The following is a 24,695-nucleotide window of genomic DNA, read 5'->3' on the forward strand; positions in this document are numbered from 1 at the left end:
TTTAGCAGACCATATTGTACATCTTTTAGTCCACAAGTTTGTCTTGTTGTTTTGTTTGATGTTATTTGTACTTGTACTGATTTGCCCACATAAAAGGATGAGGATGAAAGAAGAAGAGGAGATGGAAGGATGAGGGGTTTTTCTAAGGTTAGTAGAAGTTATGGCCGGTAACTTAAACATTTAGTAGCCAAATTGGCTGTTGAGTGAAAACGATCATTTCAAACCCTGATAATCATTTCATAAATTATGCCATTGGTTTATAAATATAATCTCACCAGTGAAAAGCAGAAGAAGAAAAAGATTCAGCTTCATGAAGGACAGCTAGCTGATGGAAATAAAATCTCAACCGTAAATAAAATTGTGTAAGTATCAAATACCAAGTGATTTATTTGTGCACTTTTGTAAATGCTTATCTAATCAAGTTTACATCATCATCAGGTGTCAGGTTAGGGCCAAAAGCAGTGAGGGATTACAGCAACCATCAACCACTGCACACATTCACACCACACACCAAGTCACATCATCACAAACACCTGAACTGTCATGATGGAAGCACCTGTCTTGTCCTCGGATCGCCAACAGAGGGAACCATCCCCGGAGTATTAACACTTCCGGACTACATTTCCCATAAGCCACATGCCAGGACTGATTGCACCGCCACCTGCGGCCAATTACCCAGTGCCTATTTAAGGCAAACTTGAACTTGACTCCAGTGCGAAGTCTTGATTTGCTACGGCTGTCATTCTGAGCGTTTTCTAGTTATTCCTGTTTCTGGTTTTTGATCTGTTACTGTGTTTTGCCTCACGACTGTTTTCTGCCTGCCCTGACCTTTTGCCTGTTATTCTGACCACGTCTTTGCCTTACCTACGCTGTCATGTTTACTGGTATCGAACTCTGCCTGTTGTTGTACGAGATTGTCTATTAAAGCCGCAAATTGTCCTCCCTCAAAAACCTACGTACCCGAAGACCTATGCACGGCTGTCCTGGGACTACTTCACGCCACACCCAGCTCTGGCCACCCCGGCATCTTGGGGACCGTGAACCTCGCACAGAAAAAATTCTGGTGGCCGACGCTATCTGAAGACGCACGAAACTTCGTTAAGAACTGCACCATATGTAATACTTCGAAAGCCTCTCACCAACTCCCTGCCGGACTGTTACAGCCTCTACCTGTCCCATGCTGCCTAATTCCTCTGCCAAAACTCCCCACGGCATTTGAAACCACCAAAGCCCTTTGCGACTTTGTGTTCCGGTTTTTCGGCTTACCTGAAGACATTGTCTCCGACCGAGGTCCCGAATTCACATCACGAGTCTGGTCGGCCTTCTTTAAACAACTGAACATTAATATAAGTCTCACCTCGGGATATCATCCACAAGCCAACGGGCAAACCGAACGCATGGACCATTAACTCACTCGATTCCTCCGCTCATACTGTCAAACCAACCAGACGGATTGGAACAGGTATCTCATGTGGGCGGAATATGCTCAGAATTCCCTCATTAAACCGGCCACCGGCATCACACCATTCCAGTGCATACTCGGGTATCATCCGCCTCTATTCCCATGGTCCGGTGAACCCTCAGATCTGCCAGCTGTGGACGATTGGTTCTGGATTGGTTTGAAGTTGGCGCATCGCCAACTTCAAAGAGCCGTCAGGAGACAAGAAATCCCAGGCTGACAGACACCGCAGACGGCATCCGGATTATCGGCCCAGTCAGCGGGTCTGGCTCTCCACCAGAGACATCTGGCTCTGCCTCCCTTTCAAAAAACTCAGTCCTAGGTATGTGGGCCCTTTTAAAATCATCAGGCAGATTAATCCCGTGTCATATCGACTGGCATTGCCCCCCACTTTTCGCATCTCCCCCACCTTTCATGTCTCGCTACTAAAACCGGCTGAGGGTCCGAGAGGGGAACGAGAGGAGACAGCTAATCCAGCAGGTCCATTGCCCCTCCTGGTTGACGGCGAGGAGGTGTACAAGGTCCGCAGCCTACTGGATTCCAGAAGCCGGGGTGGGCATCTTGAATATCTGGCAGACTGGGAGGGGTACGGTGCGGAAGAACGCTCTTGGGTAGAGGCGGGGGACATCCTTGACCCGTCACTCACCACTGAATTCCATCGCAATCACCCAGACAAACCGGCCCCTCAGCCTCGTGGAAGACCCCGGCGTCGCACACACCCTCGCTTCGGGAGCCGCACGCAGGGGGGGCTCTGTCATGATGGAAGCACCTGTCTCGTCCTCCGATCGCCAACAGAGGGAACCGTCCCTGGAGTATTAACACTTCCAGACTACATTTCCCATAAGCCACATGTCAGGACTGATTGCACCGCCACCTGCAGCCAATTACCCAGTGTCTATTTAAGGCAAACTTGAACTTGACTCCAGTGCGAAGTCTTGATTTGCTACGGCTGTCATTCTGAGCGTTTTCTAGTTATTCCTGTTTCTGGTTTTTGATCTGTTTCTGTATTTTGCCTCACGACTGTTTTCTGCCTGCCCTGACCTTTTGCCTGTTATTCTGACCACCTCTTTGCCTTACCTGCGCTGTCATGTTTACCAGTATCGAACTCTGCCTGTTGTTTACAAGATTGTCTATTAAAGCTGCAAATGGATCCTCAGTCTTACGACTTTACGGCTAGTCTTTGTTTATGCAGACTGTGTTGCAGACTGATTTCCATTTTATTTTAACATTCACACAGACTCCAGAGTCCTTATTTCAACAAAAACAAATTCTGCCCCATGTTCCTCAGATTTCAGCACAGACAGGAAGTGAAGGAGTTCATCAGGGGGGTATTCCAGAAAGCAGGTCATGTGACATACAGTACCTGGGTAAGTTCATGGATAACCTCAACTTTCGGTCCCAAAAAACGAGGTAACTTTCTGGGTATGTATGTTACCATAGCAACTGACTCTCTGAAGATAACCTGCTTGGGAGCAGGTTATGTTTCAGTGTACAGTAACTTCGTTCCAGACGGTTGGTGAGCATGGCGTGCCCTTTTGATGAGGATCCTGTGGACGTAGAAGCACAAATTATACAAGTTTTTTTTTCGTCGGGAGAGGGTTATAAGACCGCATATTGATGTGTTTGCATACCCTAATGAATATTTGACAGAGCGTTATCGTTTTTCAAAAGATTCGTTAGTTTATTTAACACGTCTTTTAAAACCGCATATCGCAAATGTGACAAACCGCGTTTCTGCGCTTAGCACAGAAAACATTCTGTGCATAGCACTTAGGTTTTTTGCGTCTGGCTATTTTTTGTACAGTGTGGGCGATTCAGAGCATGTGGGAAAGGCAACTGTGTGTAGAGCCGTTCGTACAGTATGTCTGGCACTTAAACAGTTCTTACCCATGTTTGTGCAGTTCCCTGGCCATAAACCTCTGCTTGTTATTAAAGACGAATTCCACAGAGTGGCAGGTTTGTCCTTTGTAGTAAAGTCTATGATGCATATTTAATATTTAGTCATATTATTTATATCTATACATGTATTCATTATGCGCACTCATACTTCCATAACTTTGTTTCAGGGTTTCCAAATGTAACTGGGTGCATTGATGGCACTCACATTCCTATTAAAGCTCCACCAATAAACGAGGGAGACTATGTTAATAGGAAATCTATTCATAGTATCAATGTGCAGGTAACAACTTAATTTTTTCCCCTTCTTAAAATCATTAAAGTCATTACTTTTTCCAGTAACTAGGTAATATGTGAGTCAATCCAAATCACTACCAATGTCGAGGCAAAATGGCCAGGATCTGTGCATGATGCCAGAATTTTCCGCGAGTCATCATTATGCCAGACATTTCAGCAGGGAATGTTTTGCTTTATACAACTGTTTTGTTTTTTTTTCCTTTTTACTATATTTGTGTTGTACTGTACACTTCAATCATTACAGGACAGTACAATGGTTACTTGCTGGGGACAGAGGATACCCTTGTCTGCCCTATTTAATGACACCCTACCCTGAACCTGGACCACAGACACGATTTAACCTGGCTCACAGCCGAACACGGGCCAAGGTGGAGATGACTATAGGGATCCTCAAATCTCGGTTTCAGTGTCTGCGTGGGCTCTGGGTTAGTCCAGAGAGGGCATGCGACATTATAGTGGCTTGTGTTGTGCTTCACAATATTGCCACTATAAGAGGAGAGAGCCACCCTCCTTGTATTGAGGAAGATGGCCCAGAGGAACACCTACAGATTTTAGAGGCCAACAGAGACGGAAGACTTTTGAGAGACAGGATCTGTCAAAATTACTTTTATTAATTTTTTTGCACTGGTCTGCCAGGCAGTTTATTTCTTTATTTCCTGAAAAACAATAAAAGTAAAATTCAATAAAATGTTTTTTTATATTGCTTTACACATTTTATATATATATATATATATATATATATATACACTCACACAACACTTTTAACATGCAACAGATTAATATTCAGACAAGTTCTCACCTTAAGGTGATGCTCCAGTAATTAAATTTCAAGTGCTGCTTTTTTAATGAGGAGCCTTTTCTCTTCCATTTGAAGCTGTATAAGGTCCATCCCCATGTCACTTTTTCTTATTTGTTTTTGAAGATGGATCTTATACAGCTCCTTTGCTGGCAACTAGGAAGGTGGAAAAAATGTAATGAATGGGATTGTTTAGTCAGACAATAAAATTCAAATATGGACACCTGGACACAAATTCTTACCCTGCTTAGATTGTGTGCTGAGGTTGAAGGACCCTCATCTGTGGGCAAATCCCTAGGTATGTACTGTGAAAGGACAATGACAGTTTGTTACTCTAATACAAAAAGGGGCCATACATTATAATGGTATGCATCATACCTCAGTGGATCTACCAGCATTGTCCACTTCTGTCACAGCAGATGTGATCTCTTCATCGTCATCTTCATCATCTTCATCCTACAGGAGAAATATTCAAGTATACATTATCTGGCAAAAAAAAAAAAAAAACTAAAATCAACTAAAGGTACCTGACAACAAATCACTTACAACTGTGACAGACTGTGTTCTTTCTGGAGGGTCCAATAATACAATCCGTCCATCAGCTCCTCAGATGGGGTGAGGGGAGGTGGTGGTGGGCCCCGCCAGTTAGACAGGCTTCAATCTTCTTTCTATTAGCTACATGACAGAATGAATATACTAAATCCTGTTATAATAATAGTTCAGTAATTGTGTAATCAAATATTACCTTTTTGCAGAATGTTTTTGTGTTTCATTTTGACTTGGCTTAAAGTTCTTGTGGCTCCAGAAGGATTACACCTTATTAAATAAGAAATATACATTATTATTTTAAAATAAAGAAATAAATGGCAGGAAAAGTAAATGCTTTCATAGTGATATAACATATTCAAAAGGATGTACAAGTCATAACACTAGCTTACTACCTTTATGTTTTTATGAAATACAGCAAAAATGTGTCAGACACTCAGTGTCTGGTTACTGGTTAGAGACAGCTGAAGGTTTAAAAAAGAAAAAAAATCTCCGACAGGCAGAGACGCAATACGAGTCGCATTCTACCAAGCAAGCACCATGTCTGAACGAACCCACGTTTACCAGAACTCTACTGGTTAGTAAGTACGTATTATTAACAATACATCTGTACTGTATGTGTGTAGGGGAGGGGCGCTGTGACTAGTCTATCACAGAACGCTGACACAATCAGACAGACAGAAGACTGTTTTTTTTATTATTATTTATAATATGTATGTTCTTAATGGCTGGAAATAAAGGAAATAGCAGTAAGTGGCTGCTATATAATAATAATAAAAAAAAATAAATTACAATAATTGCAGCATTTGACTGTTAAACTTAATTTGTTAGAAAGTTCTATCACATTCTATATCTTCTCTCTCTCTCTGCATATCTGCATTTAAAACACATTTTCCAAACACTACAGTACACACTAAATCCAGCCCATAGTCTCAAATATTTGGCATGCATGAAAAATAAAAGTGAAAAAGCCCATAGTGCTCTACTGCTGAACATCTTCACTCTATCCAGATCCTACAGCAGATCCATAGTGTAGCCATCTGAAGGAAGTTACCATAAAATGACATATTTTTGTAAATCACACTCATGTCTAAAAACAGAAGCACATGTGCTATGTGAAAAGTTTCTATTTGCTCTTCTTTTTCCCATAGAAATACCTATTCTATTTTCTGAGCCTAGAGGTTATTGGTGTTAGTTAAAAGAATATATTAAACATGTAAAACAAGCAAAAAAAAAAAAAACAAGATTTCAATTACAGCTTTGAAGCTCTAAGAAGTAGTATTATTGAATTTGACATCCCTGATTTATACGTTACAGGTCATCTTTGTTTTTCTTGCGGAAGATGTTTCCATCTGGCTGCACCCTCCAGGTCACAGTGGTGTCCTCCAACATGCCATGTTCTTCCAGTTTCTGCTTCATCTGAAGATCAGAAGCAAAAATTAATTATTTCATCTTAAAGGAAAAGAAATATATGTCTCTGAAAAGGTACAAATTCATAAACCAAAAGCAAGTGAGAAGGAATAAAACAAATAACAACAGTAAAGAGGCAGTGCAGTGAGAAATAATAACAAGGACGTTTTATTTTACAGAGACTCACCTGGTCTAAAATAGATGACTGTACAGCAGGATCTAACACACTGCCATCAGACTTCACCTGCAGTCTCACAAGCTGCTGCTCCCTCACTGGTGTAACTGTGAAATACACACACAAACACACACACACACACACGTCAAAATATCCCATACATAGAATTCTTTGACATCTCTATTGACTTGATATTACAATCAACAGAAAGAGAACAAAAGACTCACTGGTGTGACAGTAGAAATAGGGCTGGTAGCTGCAGTAATAATCATGAAAGACTTTGCTAATTTGCATTGCAAAGTTCTCATTGCCAAAATAATTATCTGGTTGTCCAGAAGCCCATGGTAGGTTTGAAGCGATGGTTCCATCTAACCACTTCCATGTGTCTCTGTAGAGCCCAATCCAGGAATCACCCTGGATGTCTCTCAGCTTCCATAGGAAGTTGTTATCTGAGCTGTTAAGAGAGCTGGCCAAGTCTGTGTGATGTGTTCGGCAGTAAGCCTGAGCATCAAGCCAGGTCAGATAAGGACCAGAGATTCCGATGAACCTGGAAGCACCACTGAAATTAGCTGTGAAATGCATATGATAAACATTGTCAGATTACATTGTAGTTAGATTTTGAGTATATTCTTTATATTCTGTTTGAAAAGATAATAGGAATTTAACCCCCATACTGTATATACACTGTGACGGCGGAGAATGCACCGCCACCTTTAAAAGATGAATTAGCGGTACTCCTGTTACCACCGCAGTGTTGCTGAACAGACAGTGCCATTTTAACACTATGCATATTTTGGATAGTCAGCAAGCACATGGCAGTGGGGTGAGGCCAAAAAAAGCACGGCTAAAGCACAACGTCAATCAGACCAGAGCAGAAAACTCTCGACCGTTTTGGAGAAGAAGTGAAAGCTGTGTATGGTGTGGTGCTCTCAGGGCTCTCAGTTTCAGCTACAATATAAATAAATATGTGTGTGTGTGTTACAATGTCTTTTCAAGTCGTCAAAGACTCAACATTGTAGTATATAAAGGGTCTTAGACCTGTACATACAGTATCTGCCCAGATTCCATATCCATTAATTACACCACATGTTTCTTTCTCACCGCCATTATTAGGCTCTCCAGGGTACCAGTTTGTATAAGTGACATTCTTTAGTGGGAGCTCGTTTAAGGACCAGCGCCAGCTGTTGATATCATTGTACAATCCAATCCAGGCAAATCCTGTGTAGCCTGTTCTTACTGCTTCTTTGTTTAGTCGTAACCAATCATCATCGGTTACGATTGTTGCCAGGTCAGTGTACATCACTCTGCAGTAATTCTGAGCCATTGGCCATGTGTATGATTCCTTGATCAGGTGATAATCGTGATGGACGGTTCTTAAGTTGGATATGACAACTGGGATGAGACCTGGGGGTGAATTTAAAAGAAACTTATTATTATAACATTCATTTTCTTGTATTTTGTCACTGGTTCTGGGTAATTAACAAATTCGTGAAATTAAATTAGAAATAAATTAATAATTACTGTAAACTGTAACTCATGAATATTTTAATATTGATAATGAAATAATTTGCAATGTATAGTAAATAATCTAGTCCTGCAGTTTAGTTCAATGGCAATAAGTAAGTCAGTGATTTACTGTAATAGGGTCTTATTTTCTTTCCTCCCTTGTAAACGTCTCCCCTTGACAAATCAGACTTATTGAACATGGAAAATAAAACAAAACAAATCTGCATGTACAGAACTGAATAAATGTGAATAAAAACCTTATTGCGTGTCTAAATAATGCTTTCATTATTTAATACAAATGTTATAATTGTGTGGTTGGACACAAAGCAGCATGAATGAGGAGACAGGATCAGCACCTCTTTACTCTGTTACTGATTAATCTAATGTGCTTCTGGGTTGCAGTGAGCTAGTAAAGTGTAAAGAGACCAGGTAAAGAGAGACACAGGATCTATTACTTATAGTTCAATAGGTTCTCATTAAATTATATTTATTTTAAATTATATTTAGTTCTATAACATTATAATTATATGGAATTATTTCAGTAAGTGCTAAAAATACCAGTAGCCCAGATGTAAAAAGTTTATACAATATAAATATATCAAACAAATATAAATACATCAAATAATTATTATTGCAGATTATATATATATATATATATATATATATATATATATATATATATATATATATATATATATATATATATATATATATGATTATATATCATTGTAGTCGAAATGATTATAGTCGCTAATAATGAATATTCTCATTGAATAGTGTAATAATTTTTGTTGTTTTGAACTCCATCCAGTTCAGTAAAAAAACAATTATATAAATAGAGTTACAGATAAAAACATAACTATATAAATGAATAAAAAAGATAAAACTGCTCTTACCAGTGAGACCCAGGAGAAGAAAAATGTTCAGCTTCATAATGGACGGATAGCTGAGGAAATAATTTACAAAATATTTATTTATTTATTTTATTTTTAAAGTATAACCCTCCTGTACATTTGGTCTTTGTCGTGCATTAAAGTGTCAATTTTATTAGAGTTTACTGTTTTATTTACAACACACGTGTATATATAGTTTCTACAGTATTTTTGTTAATTAATCATTATTTATTAATAAATATACTATTCTTTCTTTCTTGGCTTATAATTGGTTTATCAATAGAATAACTCAATGTGCTACTTAAGCATTTACATTTTAGTTAAGTTTAACAATAAGGAGAACATTAAAACATACCTGTAATATGACGATCTGAAGGCTTCTATTTTTCCACTGGCTCTGTTTTAGGTCTTAACTGCTTGCAAACAACTCTAAAAATCGTATCTGCTTACTTCACCTGTCATTTTAATCCTGTGCGAAACCCATGTGTGTGACACAGACTGATTTCCATCATGGTTTAACATTCACACAGACTCCAGACTTCTTATATAAACAAAACCAAATTCTGCCCCATCTTTCTTAAATTTCAGCACAGACAGGAAGTGAAGGAGTTCATCAGGTTCCTTTAGTGTTGAATAGCCATGTGCCAATAATCAGATCCAACATTCAGCATGTACTGTACAAGATGATCATGGCTGCTTTATAAAATCATCACTGTCTCTTCTTGGTAACTAGGAGGCAGCATTTTTGAGCAGTGAGATAAAACCGAACCCATTGGAAAACCAGAGGAAAAATGAAGAGGCATCTTTTAATCATAATGATTTCAAAATGATGGATCTACAAAGGAGCTCTATAATATTGTAATTATAAAGGAAGATCTACAGTACATGATGTGTTAAAGGCCAGAAACAGGTCATGTCAGGATTCTTACACCTTGCAATATTAGGAGTGCACTGGGACTATTTGAATGCATTTTCTTGGCAAATGAAAAGTGGCACTGCTATCCATTGTTGAATAACATTTAAAACAAGCCAACACACTGCAGTCTACAACTAAAAAAATAATGAGTCCTGCTTTCCATAGGAAAAGTAGTATTACTTAAGACCAGCATTCAGTGTGACAGAAAGTCTCTTATTACACAGTTGTGGACAGAAAGATGCTACAATTTAAATACTAAAGTAAATCCTAATGTCAGTGAAAAATGTTACATTTTTCCTCATTTCCAGCAGTCAGAGTGCCTGAGCTGGGTTTTGGAGTCATTACTGCTGTTCCTCGGTTAGTGTAGCCTTCACATTTTGGCATGAAGTTGGTGATTAATGGATTAACAACAACTAATTGCTACTGTTGAACTATTACTATTGAAATTACTATTGAAAAGTCAGATAGGTCCAAAGGACAAAAAATAACATTCTCTGTTTGAGTCTCCTGTTGTGGATCCCAAAAGGCATGCCCTGGTGCAGAGGGGTGATGATCTCTTGCTGGACCAACATCAGGAACTCATACAGCTGGGGGACTAGTTTGCAGACTTACCCACCTGGTCCGCCATGAGATCAAATCCCCCAGGGATGCTGGTCAGACAGTAGCTGTACAGGGAACAGGAAGCCTGGCATAATGCTATAGATCTCAGAATTCGTTAGCTATCCCTCCCCAAGTGGATGATCTGGTGGAGCACCTTGGGAGAGCTTGGTTTATATTGACACTGGACATAAACAAAGTTTATTAACAAGTGCCACTGTTTCCAGACATGAAGCCCAAGACCATGTTCAGAACATTCATTGGATGCTGGGAGTACCAGATTCTCCCTTTTAGTCTACGTGGGGCTCTAACTAGCTTCGAGAGACTTACTGTATAGACATGGTTCTTAGACGCCACTGCCAATTTGCATCGGCTTATATGGATAATGTTATTATCCACTGCTTTACCTGGACAGAGGGTCTAACAGGCAAAGCCTGTAAATGCCACCTACGGCTGACAGAGGCACTGTACCTGGTAAAACCACCGTACCATGTTCATCACTTTTTGGCTTTAGTGGGCTACTATCATCATTTTGTGCCTAACTTCTCCTATACCCTTCCCCGTTTCAAACCTGACCAATAAGGGCCAGCCGGACTGGTTGTGGTGGACCTATGAGATGGCATGTGCATTTCTCAAAATCAAAAGGAAACTCACCTGCTCCCTGATTCTGAAAACAGCAATGTGCCTTTGTCATGTAGTTGTACCCTGGGAGAGCATTGGAATGGGCAACAGCAATCTGGGACAATGAACTGTAGGTAGGGGGCTCATTTATTTACTTCTCCATAAGAGAAGTCTTTGAATACCCCGAGGAGGGCAGGGATATCTCTGTACTGCTGCTATAGTTACACCAGGGCTGTCTCTCAGAGGTGGATTATGCAGTTAAATTCTGCATGCTAGTGGCATCACTAGAAGAAAACTATGAGAAAGGATTCAACCCCAACAAAGAGGAGAGATGGGAGCCCATGCAGCTGGGGAGGACATAGATTTCCCTGGAGGAGCACCAACATTGTTTTCATCTCCAACTGTGCTATTAGTGTAGACAGGCTGGTCACCGATGTGCCAACTGTTCTGAGAAACCCAATCTGTTTCTATCAAAATATGCCATGCTAATAAACTCCACTGACTTTTAGCCCTAGTGGACTTGGAAGCTGCAGTCAATTTGATTGACCACCATGTTGTGTAAGACCTGAAGCTGCCCTGCACCTCACCACTTTATGCCACAACTGTCGTTTTCTCCCAGCAACAAGGAGAGCCCAAGAAATTGTATCCATTTGTCTGTAATTACTGAAACTCACCCCAGTCAAAGTGAACTCTGATATTGGCAACCGTGAATGCTTTTGAAGAATGGAGGCATGGACACGATGGAGCAAAACACCCAGTTTAAGTAGCCACAGATGCCAAATAAAAACTGCCAAATGCCTCAACATTTACCAAGCAGTTAGGCCTTGTTCCCACTTCCAGGTCACTGTAACATACCAACCAGGGATAAAGAACAGCCCAGTGGGTGCTCTCTCAAGTCACCATGATCCAGATTCACTCAACCTGAAACCATCCTGCCTTTATCCAATGTTTCTGCAAAAAACATTTTTTTAAAATTCTGCAAGTTACCCACAATGGAAACCCAACTCCTGAGTGCCCCCTATTCAAGCAATATGTACCCGCCAAACCTATGCAAGGGAATCATTTAATAGATCCATGCTGCAAGCAGTTTAGGCCACCCTGGAATCCACAGAATGACAAACCTTTTCTGTGATGCATTCCGGTGGCCATCCCTAGCCAATGACATTGAGAACCATGTCAAAGCCGGAATAGTCTGTGCACAATCCAAATCTTGCCACCCCATACCAACAAAAAGCCTGCACCTTTTGATCTAAAAGTTTGCTCAGGTAATGAAGAACAAGACCATTCAGTGGTCAATAGTAATAATTTATAATCAGGGTGCAATTTAACTGGGTTTCCAATGCAGTTTGTATAGGATTAGAGTGATGATTTTATAACTTCTGATTCTAGGTAGGACTCTAGCTGCTGCATTCTGCAACTCATGCTGGTGTATGCACCTGGCTTTTGCAAATCAGAATTACTCAAAATTACTCAAATTGTTTAGTTGCCCACATTAATATCAGGGTACAATCTAGCCTTTCTAGAGGAAGACCTACCTCTTCCTGTAACATTTAAATTATTGCTTATTTTTCCCTGTTTGTTTAATGTCTTTATGTATTATGTAGGCTGATGGTAAGGCACCAGTGGTGATATTTTCATTGATGGAGAGTTTATAGCACTTTTCTACATCACTCTGGATAAGGACATCTGCAAAATGCCATAAATGTAAATGTAATCTATATTGCCAAATCACAGTGGACCAGAAAATATAATACACAAATATACAATGTTACTCTTATTAACCTGATGAAAGCATATCATTAACTTCTATGTGAAAAATCACGTATGAAAATTATATGCTCAGCGCGCTGAGGAAAAACTCCCTGAGATGATATGAGGATCCTTAAGAGGAAACAGGCTCAGAAGGGAACCCATCCTCAGTTGGGTGACACTCTACAGCAGAGGTATTCAACTAAAATTTAAAGAGGTCCAGTAAGAGAAAATTTCTTGAAGCAAAGGTCCGGAAGATCATAATGTCTAAACAGTTAGTGTGATATATATTTAAGTAGCCTAGTAGTTTCAATACCGGCATCAAGTACAATTCAAAAACCTTTTGACAATGTTTATTGTCACATAACATAGAACTGAACATATGTATGATTGTAGATATGTATAACGTTCTCTCGTTAAATAAATAAAAGTAGGGCTACATTTCATAGTAAGAGAAAATAAATAAAATGTGAAAATTGTGTATGCTTAAATAAAGTGCTTAACTTTAAAGTGCTTATATCCCACTCCCCCACTTTTTGCTCAGTGAGAGAACCTAGCTCTAGCTTGGCTTGCCAGGATGTTAAACCTGGGCTTGAATGGAGTCTGGGCCGTTATACACATGTGGAGGTGCTCATTAGTGAGCTTGGAACCATACTTAGTTTTGATTATGTTCATTGTAGAGAAAACTGCCTCACATGCTGTCTTCAGATTTGAGTGGATATGTTTGTTCAAAACCTTTATGTTTTGTCTCATAATGGCGTTTCATATTGTCACTTTTAATAAGTGTTTCTCTCCCTTTCTCCGTCTCACTCGTCTGTTTCTCTCCCTTTTTCCGTCTCACTCGTCTGTTTCTCTCCCTTTATCCGTCTCACTCATCTGTTTCTCTCCCTTTTTCCGTCTCACTCATCTGTTTCTCTCCCTTTTTCCGTCTCACTCGTCTGTTTCTCTTCCTTTCTCCGTCTCACTCGTCTGTTTCTCTCCCGTTCTCCGTCTCACTCATCTGTTTCTGTCCCTTTCGCCGTCTCACTCGTCTGTTTCTGTCCCTTTCGCCGTCTCACTCGTCTGTTTCTCTCCCTTTGTTTTCTACATGTATCGCTATCTTTCATGTGTAACTTTACTCTAATTCTCTCTCATCTGTCTTGCACTGTTGAGTCGCAGTGTTTATTTCAGGAATGCACAGACTTGATTGGCTGAGTGTTATCACGTGGGATGGCTTAACTCGCATGCAATTGGTTAAAATAGAAGCGCCCCGTCAAGTTTTAAATCCTAACCTTTAGTTTTGGCTGTAGGTCCGGGTCCGGATTGGACAGCTTCTCCGGACCCGGACCGCGGTCCCCCTGTTAGTGACCTATGCTCTACAGTAAATAGTATAAATGTAAATAATGTCCTTTCTAGAACATTTTATAAATGTGGTTTATAAAGGTTTGGCATATATAGCTTGACAGAGAGAGAGAAAAATTGTTAGGTATCACTGTAATCAGGTTAATGACATGTAATGTAAATTATGTGCAAAGTGCAGACAGGCACTGCTAGCATAATTAAAAGGCTAGAGCCAGAAGGCGTGAAAGAATAAAAACAACAGTACGCTTACTCACTCACTATGCTAACTCTCAAAGCATACTAAAAATAAATAAGTAACATAAGCTGCAGGGGGCATCAGTGAAAAAAAAACATGTCACAAACAAAACAGTAAAAAGTAGCACAAAATAGTTTCTTTCCCCAGGCACCCTGATCAACAACTCACCATAATTAATTATATTCACTGCTTCTTATCATAAGTACTGCATTATCAGAACTGTCAGTCATCACATTATCTGTATATTTAGGGGTCAAGCCCCGAAGGGGCGTAGACACCTATTGTTATCGTTAGTTTTCTTATTATTAGGGGTCAAGCCCAAAGGGGCGTTGACACCTATTGTTATCGTTAGTTTTCTTATTATTAGGGGTCAAGCCCCGAAGGGGCGTAGACACCTATTGTTATCGTTAGTTTTCTTCTTCTTATTATTATTATTAGGGGTCATGCCCCAAAGGGGCGTAGACACCTATTGTTATCGTTAGTTTTCTTCTTCTTCTTCTTATTATTATTATTAGGGGTCAAGCCGCGAAGGGGCGTAGACACCTATTGTTATCGTTAGTTTTCTTATTATTATTATTATTCTTCCTCTTCCAGACACCTATTGTTATCATTAGTTTTCTTATTAGGGGTCAAGCCCCGAAGGGGCGTAGACACCTATTGTTATCGTTAGTTTTATTATTATTAGGGGTCAAGCCCCGAAGGGGCGTTGACACCTATTGTTATCGTTAGTTTTCTTATTATTAGGGGTCAAGCCCCGAAGGGGCGTAGACACCTATTGTTATCGTTAGTTTTCTACTTCTTCTTATTATTATTATTAGGGGTCAAGCCCCGAAGGGGCGTAGACACCTATTGTTATCGTTAGTTTTCTTCTTCTTCTTATTATTATTATTAGGGGTCAAGCCCCGAAGGGGCGTAGACACCTATTGTTATCGTTAGTTTTCTTCTTATTATTATTATTCTTCTTCTTCCAGACACCTATTGTTATCATTAGTTTTCTTATTAGGGGTCAAGCCCCGAAGGGGCGTAGACACCTATTGTTATCGTTAGTTTTATTATTATTAGGGGTCAAGCCCCGAAGGGGCGTAGACACCTATTGTTATCGTTAGTTTTCTTATTAGGGGTCAAGCCCCGAAGGGGCGTAGACACCTATTGTTATCGTTAGTTTTCTTATTAGGGGTCAAGCCCCGAAGGGGCGTAGACACCTATTGTTATCGTTAGTTTTCTTATTATTATTATTAGTAGGGGTCAAGCCCCGAAGGGGCGTAGACACCTATTGTTATCGTTAGTTTTCTTCTTATTATTATTATTATTATTATTATTAGGGGTCAAGCCCCGAAGGGCGTAGACACCTATTGTTATCGTTAGTTTTCTTCTTCTTCTTCTTCTTATTATTATTCTTCCGTCTTCCACCATTGAAGTCAAAGGCAGCCCATAGAACCGTACGTAGGAAAGTTATGAAATTTGGCACACATGTAGAGGCCGTTTGGCCTGGAGGCAAAATTCTTGCAACATTAGAATCAGAATCGGAATCAGAAAGGTCTTTATGAGGGACACACACACACTTACACACACATTTACACACATTTACATACACACACTTACTCACACTTGCACACTTACGCTCACTCGCACACTCACATACTCACACACACACACTCTCACACACACACACTCTCACACACACACAGACACACACTGACACTCACACACACACTCACACACACACACGCACACACACTCACACGCACACACACACACAAAGACTCACATAGACACACAGACTTGCACACACACACACACACACGCACTCACACACACACACACACACACACACACACTCACACACACACTCACACACACTCACACAAAGACACTCACACACACACTCACACACACACACACTCACACACACACTCACACACACACACACACACTTACAGTACACACACACACACACACACACAGACACACACACTCACACCCACACACACACACACACATACATACAGACTCACACAGACACACAGACTTGCACACACACACACACACGCACTCACACACACACACACACTCACACTCACACACACTCACACACACACACACAGACACTCACACACACACACATACACACACACACACACACACACACACACACACACATTTTACGAATGCAATGCCATATCGCTACGAAACTTGGTATGGTTCATCAGCGACATGTTCTGAGCCTGAAGGGGCGTAGACACCTATTGTTATCGTTAGTTTTCTTATTATTATTAGGGTTCAAGCGCGAAGCGCTGGAAACCTATTGTTTTTGTTAGGATTTTTATTATTATTATTATTATTATTATTATTATTATTATTATTATTATTATTCCGCCCTAGAAACGGTCGTGCAGCCCAAACCGTAAGGCCTAGAGAGCTCAAACTTGGTCAGATGGTAGTACTGGTCACAGTTACTCAGGGCCAAGGTTTCAGCGGAATCGGACAATTTGGGGCGCTTCAGCGCCCCTCAACGCGTTTGTGCCCATAACTCCCAAACCGTATGTCCAAATCTCAAGTGCTTTATATCATTGGAATCCTTGGCTCATTACTTAAAAAACGTATATCTCCAATTTCATTCCCCCCTTGAAAAGTTTTTCGCTATAGTGCATTTTGTCCGAAACCTACTTTTGCTAACTAGTCCTAGGTTTTTCGCCTGATCGAGAACAATCCAGTGCAGTAATATTCTCTGGAGTCGAAATTTTGATTCAGGGTCCTTAAGGGGCCCCTAAACGTTTGGACTGTGAGGAGCCAGTTTTACTAAAATGTCAATAACTCAAGAACTAAATGAGCTATCAACACCAAACCTGGGACACATGTGAAAGAAGTCAAACTGAGGTCACAGTTCAAAAACCGCAGTGATTGGCTACTTGTTGGTGCTATAACGGAAAAATCACTAAAAACAGCCATTTTTTAAAAAAAGCCCTCTAGCGCCACCAACAGTCCAAAAACCCAATTTTGTGCAAAGATTCTGATTCTGAGAAAGATTCTGATTCTTGCGGGTATTCTGATGACGTCACGTGTAGCCCCGCCCCCAAAATGAGCGAAATCAAAAAGTTAGCACAACATGGACATGTCATATATCAAAACACTCAGCACGATGAGGGGAACTGACGTCACGTGTGGCCCCGCCCCCAAAATGAGCGAAATCAAAACAGTTAGCACAACATGGACATGTGACATAATCATCAAAACACTCAGCACGATGAGGGGAATTTGCCACGTGCAAGCACATTCACATTTTCTTCAGGAAATGACTTGCGGGTCACTCGTTCTATATCTGGGTGCTTGTGTTTCTTCGCTTTATGGATATGACTTTGTTTATTTTAGGGAAAACCGGACAGGTGAGTACTTCACATGACATATATTGTGGCACCCTCTGTAGCATGACATATGTAGCATGACATGACATATATTGTGGCACCCTCTGTAACTTTGTGTATGTGAAAATCCTTTAAGGCCTTAAACTCCCTAAAGGCCTTAAACGCTTGAACCCGGGAAATGCTGCTTGCAGCTTTAATTATTATTATTATTGGGGTCAAGCCCCGAAGGGGCGTAGACACCTATTGTTATCGTTAGTTTTCTTCTTTTTCTTCTTCTTCTTCTTATTATCATTATTATTATTAGGAGTCAAGCCCCGAAGGGGCGTAGACACCTATTGTTATCGTTAGTTTTCTTCTTCTTCTTCTTCTTCTTCTTCTTCCGTCTGTCAATGAAGTCAATGGCAGCCCATAGAACCGTACGTAGGAACGTTATGAAATTTGGCACACATGTAGAGGCCAGTCTTAGAAGTTACTGTAGCAACTTTGGTGTGTCTAGCTCAAACCCTCTAGCGCCACCAACAGTCCAAATACCCAATTTTGTGCTGAATCGTAAGGCCTAGAGGCAAAATTCTTAGAACATCAGAATCAGAATCAGAATCACAAAGGTCTTTATTGCCAAGTATGTTTAGGCAAAATTCTTGCAAAATCAGAATCAGAACCAGAATCAGAAAGGTCTTTATGAGGGACACACACACTTACACACACATTTACACACACATTTACACACACACACTTACTCACACTCGCACACTCACATACTCACACACACACACTCTCTCACACACACACGCACACAGACACACACAGACACTCACACACACACTCACACACACACACTCACACAGACACACTCACTCACACACACACACACACACACACACACACACTCACACTCACACACAGACACACACAGACACACACACAGACACACACACACACAGACACTCACACTCACACAGACACACACACTCTCACAGACGAGGAACACACACACTTACACACACATTTACACACACACTCGCACACTCACATACTCACACAGACACACACACTCACACAGACGAGGAACACACACACTTACACACACATTTACACACACACTCGCACACTCACATACTCACACACACTCACATACACACACATTTACACACACACACTCTCTCACACACACACACACACTCACACACACTCACACACACACACACTCACACACACACACACACACACTCACACACACACACACAGACGCACAGAGACACATACACACACGCACACTCACACACGCACACACACACACTCACACAGACACACACACGGGGTCAAGCCGATCAGATGCGCTCAGAACATGTCGGTGATGAAACATACCAAGTTTCCACACTCGCACACTCACATACTCACTCGCACACTCACATACTCACACACATACACACACACACACAGACGCACAGAGACACATACACACACGCACACTCACACACTCACACAGACACACACACGGGGTCAAGCCGATCAGATGCGCTCAGAACATGTCGGTGATGAAACATACCAAGTTTCCACACTCGCACACTCACATACTCACTCGCACACTCACATACTCACACACATACACACATACTCACATACACACATTTACACACACACACAGACACACAGACACACACACATACACACTCACACTCACACACACACTTTATTGCCAAGTATGTTTTCACATACGAGGAACACACACACACTTACACACACATTTACACACACACACACAAACAATTATTCACACTTGCACACTCACATACTCACTCGCACACTCACATACACACTCACACTCACATACACACACTCACAGTTACACACTCACTCACACTCGCACACACTCACACTTACACACACTCACACTCGCACACTTGCTCACACTGGCACACTCATTCACATACAAACACCTTCACTGACTCACACACTCACACTCACTCAAAGACACTCACACACTCACTCACACACACACACATACACACACTTACACACACACTTACACAAACACTTACACACACACTCACACTTACACACACACTCACACTTAGACACACACACTGAAATGTAAGGCCTAGAGGCAAAATTCTTGCAACATCTCAATCAGAATCAGAATCAGAAAGGTCTTTATTGCCAAGTATGTTTAGGCAAAATTCTTGCAAAATCAGAATCAGAATCAGAAAGGTCTTTATGAGGAACACACACACACACTGACACACACATTTACACACACACTTACTCACACTCGCACACTTACTCACACTCGCACACTCACATACTCACACACACACTCACACACACACACACACACACACACACAGACACACACACAGACACACACAGACACTCACACACACACACACACACTCACACAGGCACACACACACGCACTCCCACTCACACACACACACTCACACAGACACACTCACACACACACACACAGACACACACAGACACTCACACACACAGACACTCACACACACACTCACACTCTCACACACACACACCCTCTCACACACACACACAGACACACACAGACACTCACACACAGAGACTCACACAGACGAGGAACACACACACTTACACACACATTTACACACACACTCACACAGACACTCACACACACACTCACATACACACACATTTACACACACACACACACACACACTCTCACACACACACACACACTCACACAGACACACTCACACACACACTTTATTGTCAAGTATGTTTTCACATACGAGGAACACACACACACTGACACACACATTTACACACATACACACACACACTCCCAAACACACACACAGACACACACACACTCACACACACACACTCACAAAGACACACACACACACACTCACACACACACACACACACACACACACACAGACATGCACACACACAAACAGACGCACAGAGACACATACACACACACACTCACACACGCACACACACACACTCACACTCACACACACACACACACACACACACACACACACACACACACACACACGGGGTCAAGCCGATCAGATGCGCTCAGAACATGTCGCTGATGAACCATACCAAGTTTCCACACTCGCACACTCACATACTCACTCGCACACTCACATACTCACACATTTACACACACACACACACACACACACACACACACACTCTCTCACACACACAGACAGACACACACAGACACACACACACAGAGACTCACACAGACACAGACACACTCACACACACACAGACACACTCACACACAAACTTTATTGCCAAGTATGTTTTCACATACGAGGAACACACACACACTTACACACACATTTACACACACACACACACACACACACACACACACTCACACACACACTCACACACTCACACAGACACAGACTCACACAGACACACAGACATGCACACACACACGCACTCACACACACACACAGACGCACAGAGACACACACACACTCACACACACAGACACTCACACACACACACACACACACACACACATTTTACGAATGCAATGCCATATCGCTACGAAACTTGGTATGGTTCATCAGCGACATGTTCTGAGCGCATCTGATCGGCTTGACCCCGGTATCGCTGCTTGCAGCTATATTTATTATTATTATTAGGGTTCAAGCGCGAAGCGCTGGAAACCTATTGCTTTTGTTAGGATTTTTATTATTATTATTAGGGTTCAAGTGCGAAGCGCTGGAAACCTATTGTTTTTGTTAGGATTTTTATTATTATTATTATTATTAGGGTTCAAGCGCGAAGCACTGGAAACCTATTGTTTTTGTTAGGATTTTTATTATTATTATTATTATTATTATTATTATTATTATTATTATTATTAGGGTTCAAGCGCGAAGCGCTGGAACACTATTGTATTTGCTCAGATTTTTATTATTATTATTATTATTGTTATTATTATTATTATTATTGTTATTCCTCCCTAGAAACGGTCGTGCAGACCAAACCGAAAGGCCTAGAGAGCTCAAACTTGGTCAGATAGTAGTACTGGTCACAGTTACTCAGGGCCAAGGTCTCAGCGGAATCGGACAATTTGGGGCGCTTCAGCGCCCCTCAACGCGTTTGTGCCCATAACTCCCAAACCGTATGTCCAAATCTCAAGTGCTTTATATCATTGGAATCCTTGGCTCATGACTTAAAAAACGTATATCTCCAATTTCATTCCCCCCTTGAAAAGTTTTTCGCTATAGTGCATTTTGTCCAAAACCTACTTTTGCTAACTAGTCCTAGGTTTTTCGCCTGATCGAGACCAATCCAGTGCAGTAATATTCTCTGGAGTCTCATTGTCAATAATCTTCGAAAAAAAGTCTACATTTTGATTCAGTGTCCTTAAGGGGCCCCAAAACGTTTGGACTGTGAGGAGCCAGTTTTACTAAAATGTCAATAACTCAAGAACTAAATGAGCTATCAACACCAAACCTGGCACACATGTGAAAGAGGTCAAACTGAGGTCACAGTTCAAAAACCTTGGCAATTGGCCACTTGGTGGTGCTATAACGGAAAAATCACTAAAAACAGCCATTTTTTAAAAAAAAGCCCTCTAGCGCCACCAACAGTCCAAAAACCCAATTCTGTGCATATATTCTGATTCTGAGAAAGATTCTGATTCTCGTGGGTATTCTGATGACGTCACGTGTAGCCCCGCCCCCAAAATGAGCGAAATCAAAAAGTTAGCACAACATGGACATGTCATATATCAAAACACTCAGCACGATGAGGGGAACTTACGTCACATGTAGCCCCACCCCCAAAATAAGCGAAATCCAAAAGTTAGTTGAAGTTGAAATCAAAACAGTTAGCACAACATGGACATGTGACATAATCATCAAAACACTCAGCACGATGAGGGGAATTTGCCACGTGCAAGCACATTCACATTTTCTTCAGGAAATGACTTGCGGGTCACTCGTTCTACATCTGGGTGCTTGTGTTTCTTCGCTTTATGGATATGACTTTGTTTATTTTAGGGAAAACTGGACAGGTGAGTACGTCACATGACATATATTGTGGCACCCTCTGTAGCATGACATATGTAGCATGACATGACATATATTGTGGCACCCTCTGTAACTTGCGGGTCACTTTGTGTATGTGAAAATCCTTTAAGGCCTTAAACTCCCTAAAGGCCTTAAACGCTTGAACCCAGGAAATGCTGCTTGCAGCTTCAAGTAGGGTTCAAGCGCGAAGCGCTGGAAACCTATTGTTTTTGTTAGGATTTTTATTATTATTATTATTATTTATTATTATTATTATTATTATTATTATTATTATTATTAGGGGTCAAGCCCCGAAGGGGCATAGACACCTATTGTTATTATTATTATTATTATTCCGCCCTAGAAACGGCCGTGAACGGTCCGTCATTGAAGTCAATGGCAGCCCATAGAACCGTACGTAGGAAAGTTATGAAATTTGGCAAACATGTAGAGGCCAGTCTTAGAAGTTACTGTAGCAACTTTGGTGTGTCTAGCTCAAACCCTCTAGCGCCACCAACAGTCCAAAAACCCAATTTTGTGCTGAATCGTAAGGCCTAGAGGCAAAATTCTTGCAACATCAGAATCAGAATCACAAAGTCTTTATTGCCAAGTATGTTTAGGCAAAATTCTTGCAAAATCAGAATCAGAACCAGAATCAGAAAGGTCTTTATGAGGGACAAACACACACTTACACACACATTTACACACACATTTACACACACACACTTACTCACACTCGCACACTCACATACTCACACACACACTCTCTCTCACACACACACACACACACAGACACACACAGACACTCACACACACACACACACACACTCACACAGACACACTCACACACGCACTCACACTCACACACACACACACACAGACACACAGACACTCACACACACTCACACACACACACACACACACACACACACTCTCTCTCACACACACAGACAGACACACACAGACACTCACACAGACACACTCACACACACACAGACACACTCACACACACACAGACACACTCACACACAAACTTTATTGCCAAGTATGTTTTCACATACGAGGAACACACACAAACTTACACACACATTTACACACACACACACACACACACACACACACTCACACACACACTCACACACTCACACAGACACAGACTCACACAGACACACAGACATGCACACACACACGCACTCACACACACACACAGACGCACAGAGACACACACACACTCACACACACAGACACTCACACACACACACACACACACACATTTTACGAATGCAATGCCATATCGCTACGAAACTTGGTATGGTTCATCAGCGACATGTTCTGAGCGCATCTGATCGGCTTGACCCCGGTATCGCTGCTTGCAGCTATATTTATTATTATTATTAGGGTTCAAGCGCGAAGCGCTGGAAACCTATTGCTTTTGTTAGGATTTTTATTATTATTATTAGGGTTCAAGTGCGAAGCGCTGGAAACCTATTGTTTTTGTTAGGATTTTTATTATTATTATTATTATTAGGGTTCAAGCGCGAAGCGCTGGAAACCTATTGTTTTTGTTAGGATTTTTATTATTATTATTATTATTATTATTATTATTATTATTATTATTATTATTATTATTATTAGGGTTCAAGCGCGAAGCGCTGGAACACTATTGTATTTGCTCAGATTTTTATTATTATTATTATTATTGTTATTATTATTATTATTATTGTTATTCCTCCCTAGAAACGGTCGTGCAGCCCAAACCGAAAGGCCTAGAGAGCTCAAACTTGGTCAGATAGTAGTACTGGTCACAGTTACTCAGGGCCAAGGTCTCAGCGGAATCGGACAATTTGGGGCGCTTCAGCGCCCCTC

At 41.1% G+C, this 24,695-nt stretch overlaps 3 protein-coding genes across 3 annotated transcripts in view; 2 read left to right on the plus strand and 1 right to left on the minus strand.

Annotated features, from left to right (window-relative positions):
- Positions 1 to 24,695, plus strand: part of LOC132858091 (C-type mannose receptor 2-like) — a gene marked incomplete at its 3' end in the record, with an annotated part of 122,882 nt that overhangs the window by 71,523 nt on the left and 26,664 nt on the right. The window lies entirely within an intron of this gene.
- LOC132841661 (putative nuclease HARBI1) lies at positions 2,982 to 4,340 on the plus strand. Its single transcript, XM_060864080.1, is given in 5 exon segments — positions 2,982 to 3,035; positions 3,037 to 3,415; positions 3,526 to 3,638; positions 3,702 to 3,822; positions 3,902 to 4,340. Coding segments are annotated over 5 exon segments (1,032 nt in total). The 3' UTR covers positions 4,267 to 4,340.
- On the minus strand, positions 6,313 to 7,903 carry LOC132858086 (uncharacterized). Its single transcript, XM_060888284.1, has 3 exons — positions 7,681 to 7,903; positions 6,807 to 7,148; positions 6,313 to 6,413 (listed from the first exon to the last, which is right to left on the minus strand). The coding sequence occupies exons 1-3, from the start codon at positions 7,901 to 7,903 to the stop codon at positions 6,313 to 6,315; spliced, it is 666 nt and encodes a 221-aa protein (XP_060744267.1).

Source organism: Tachysurus vachellii, chromosome 2, assembly GCF_030014155.1.
Source record: "Tachysurus vachellii isolate PV-2020 chromosome 2, HZAU_Pvac_v1, whole genome shotgun sequence".
Taxonomy (NCBI): domain Eukaryota; kingdom Metazoa; phylum Chordata; class Actinopteri; order Siluriformes; family Bagridae; genus Tachysurus; species Tachysurus vachellii.

Excerpts from the sequence above, each read along its gene's own strand:
- LOC132858086 (XM_060888284.1), bottom strand. The coding sequence starts at position 7,903 with ATGGCTCAGAATTACTGCAGAGTGATGTACACTGACCTGGCAACAATC. Across the intron at positions 7,149-7,680 it reads TGGAGAGCCTAATAATGGCG|CTAATTTCAGTGGTGCTTCC; the intron begins GTGAGAAAGAAA and ends TGCATTTCACAG. Across the intron at positions 6,414-6,806 it reads CTATTTCTACTGTCACACCA|ATGAAGCAGAAACTGGAAGA; the intron begins GTGAGTCTTTTG and ends TCTGATCTTCAG.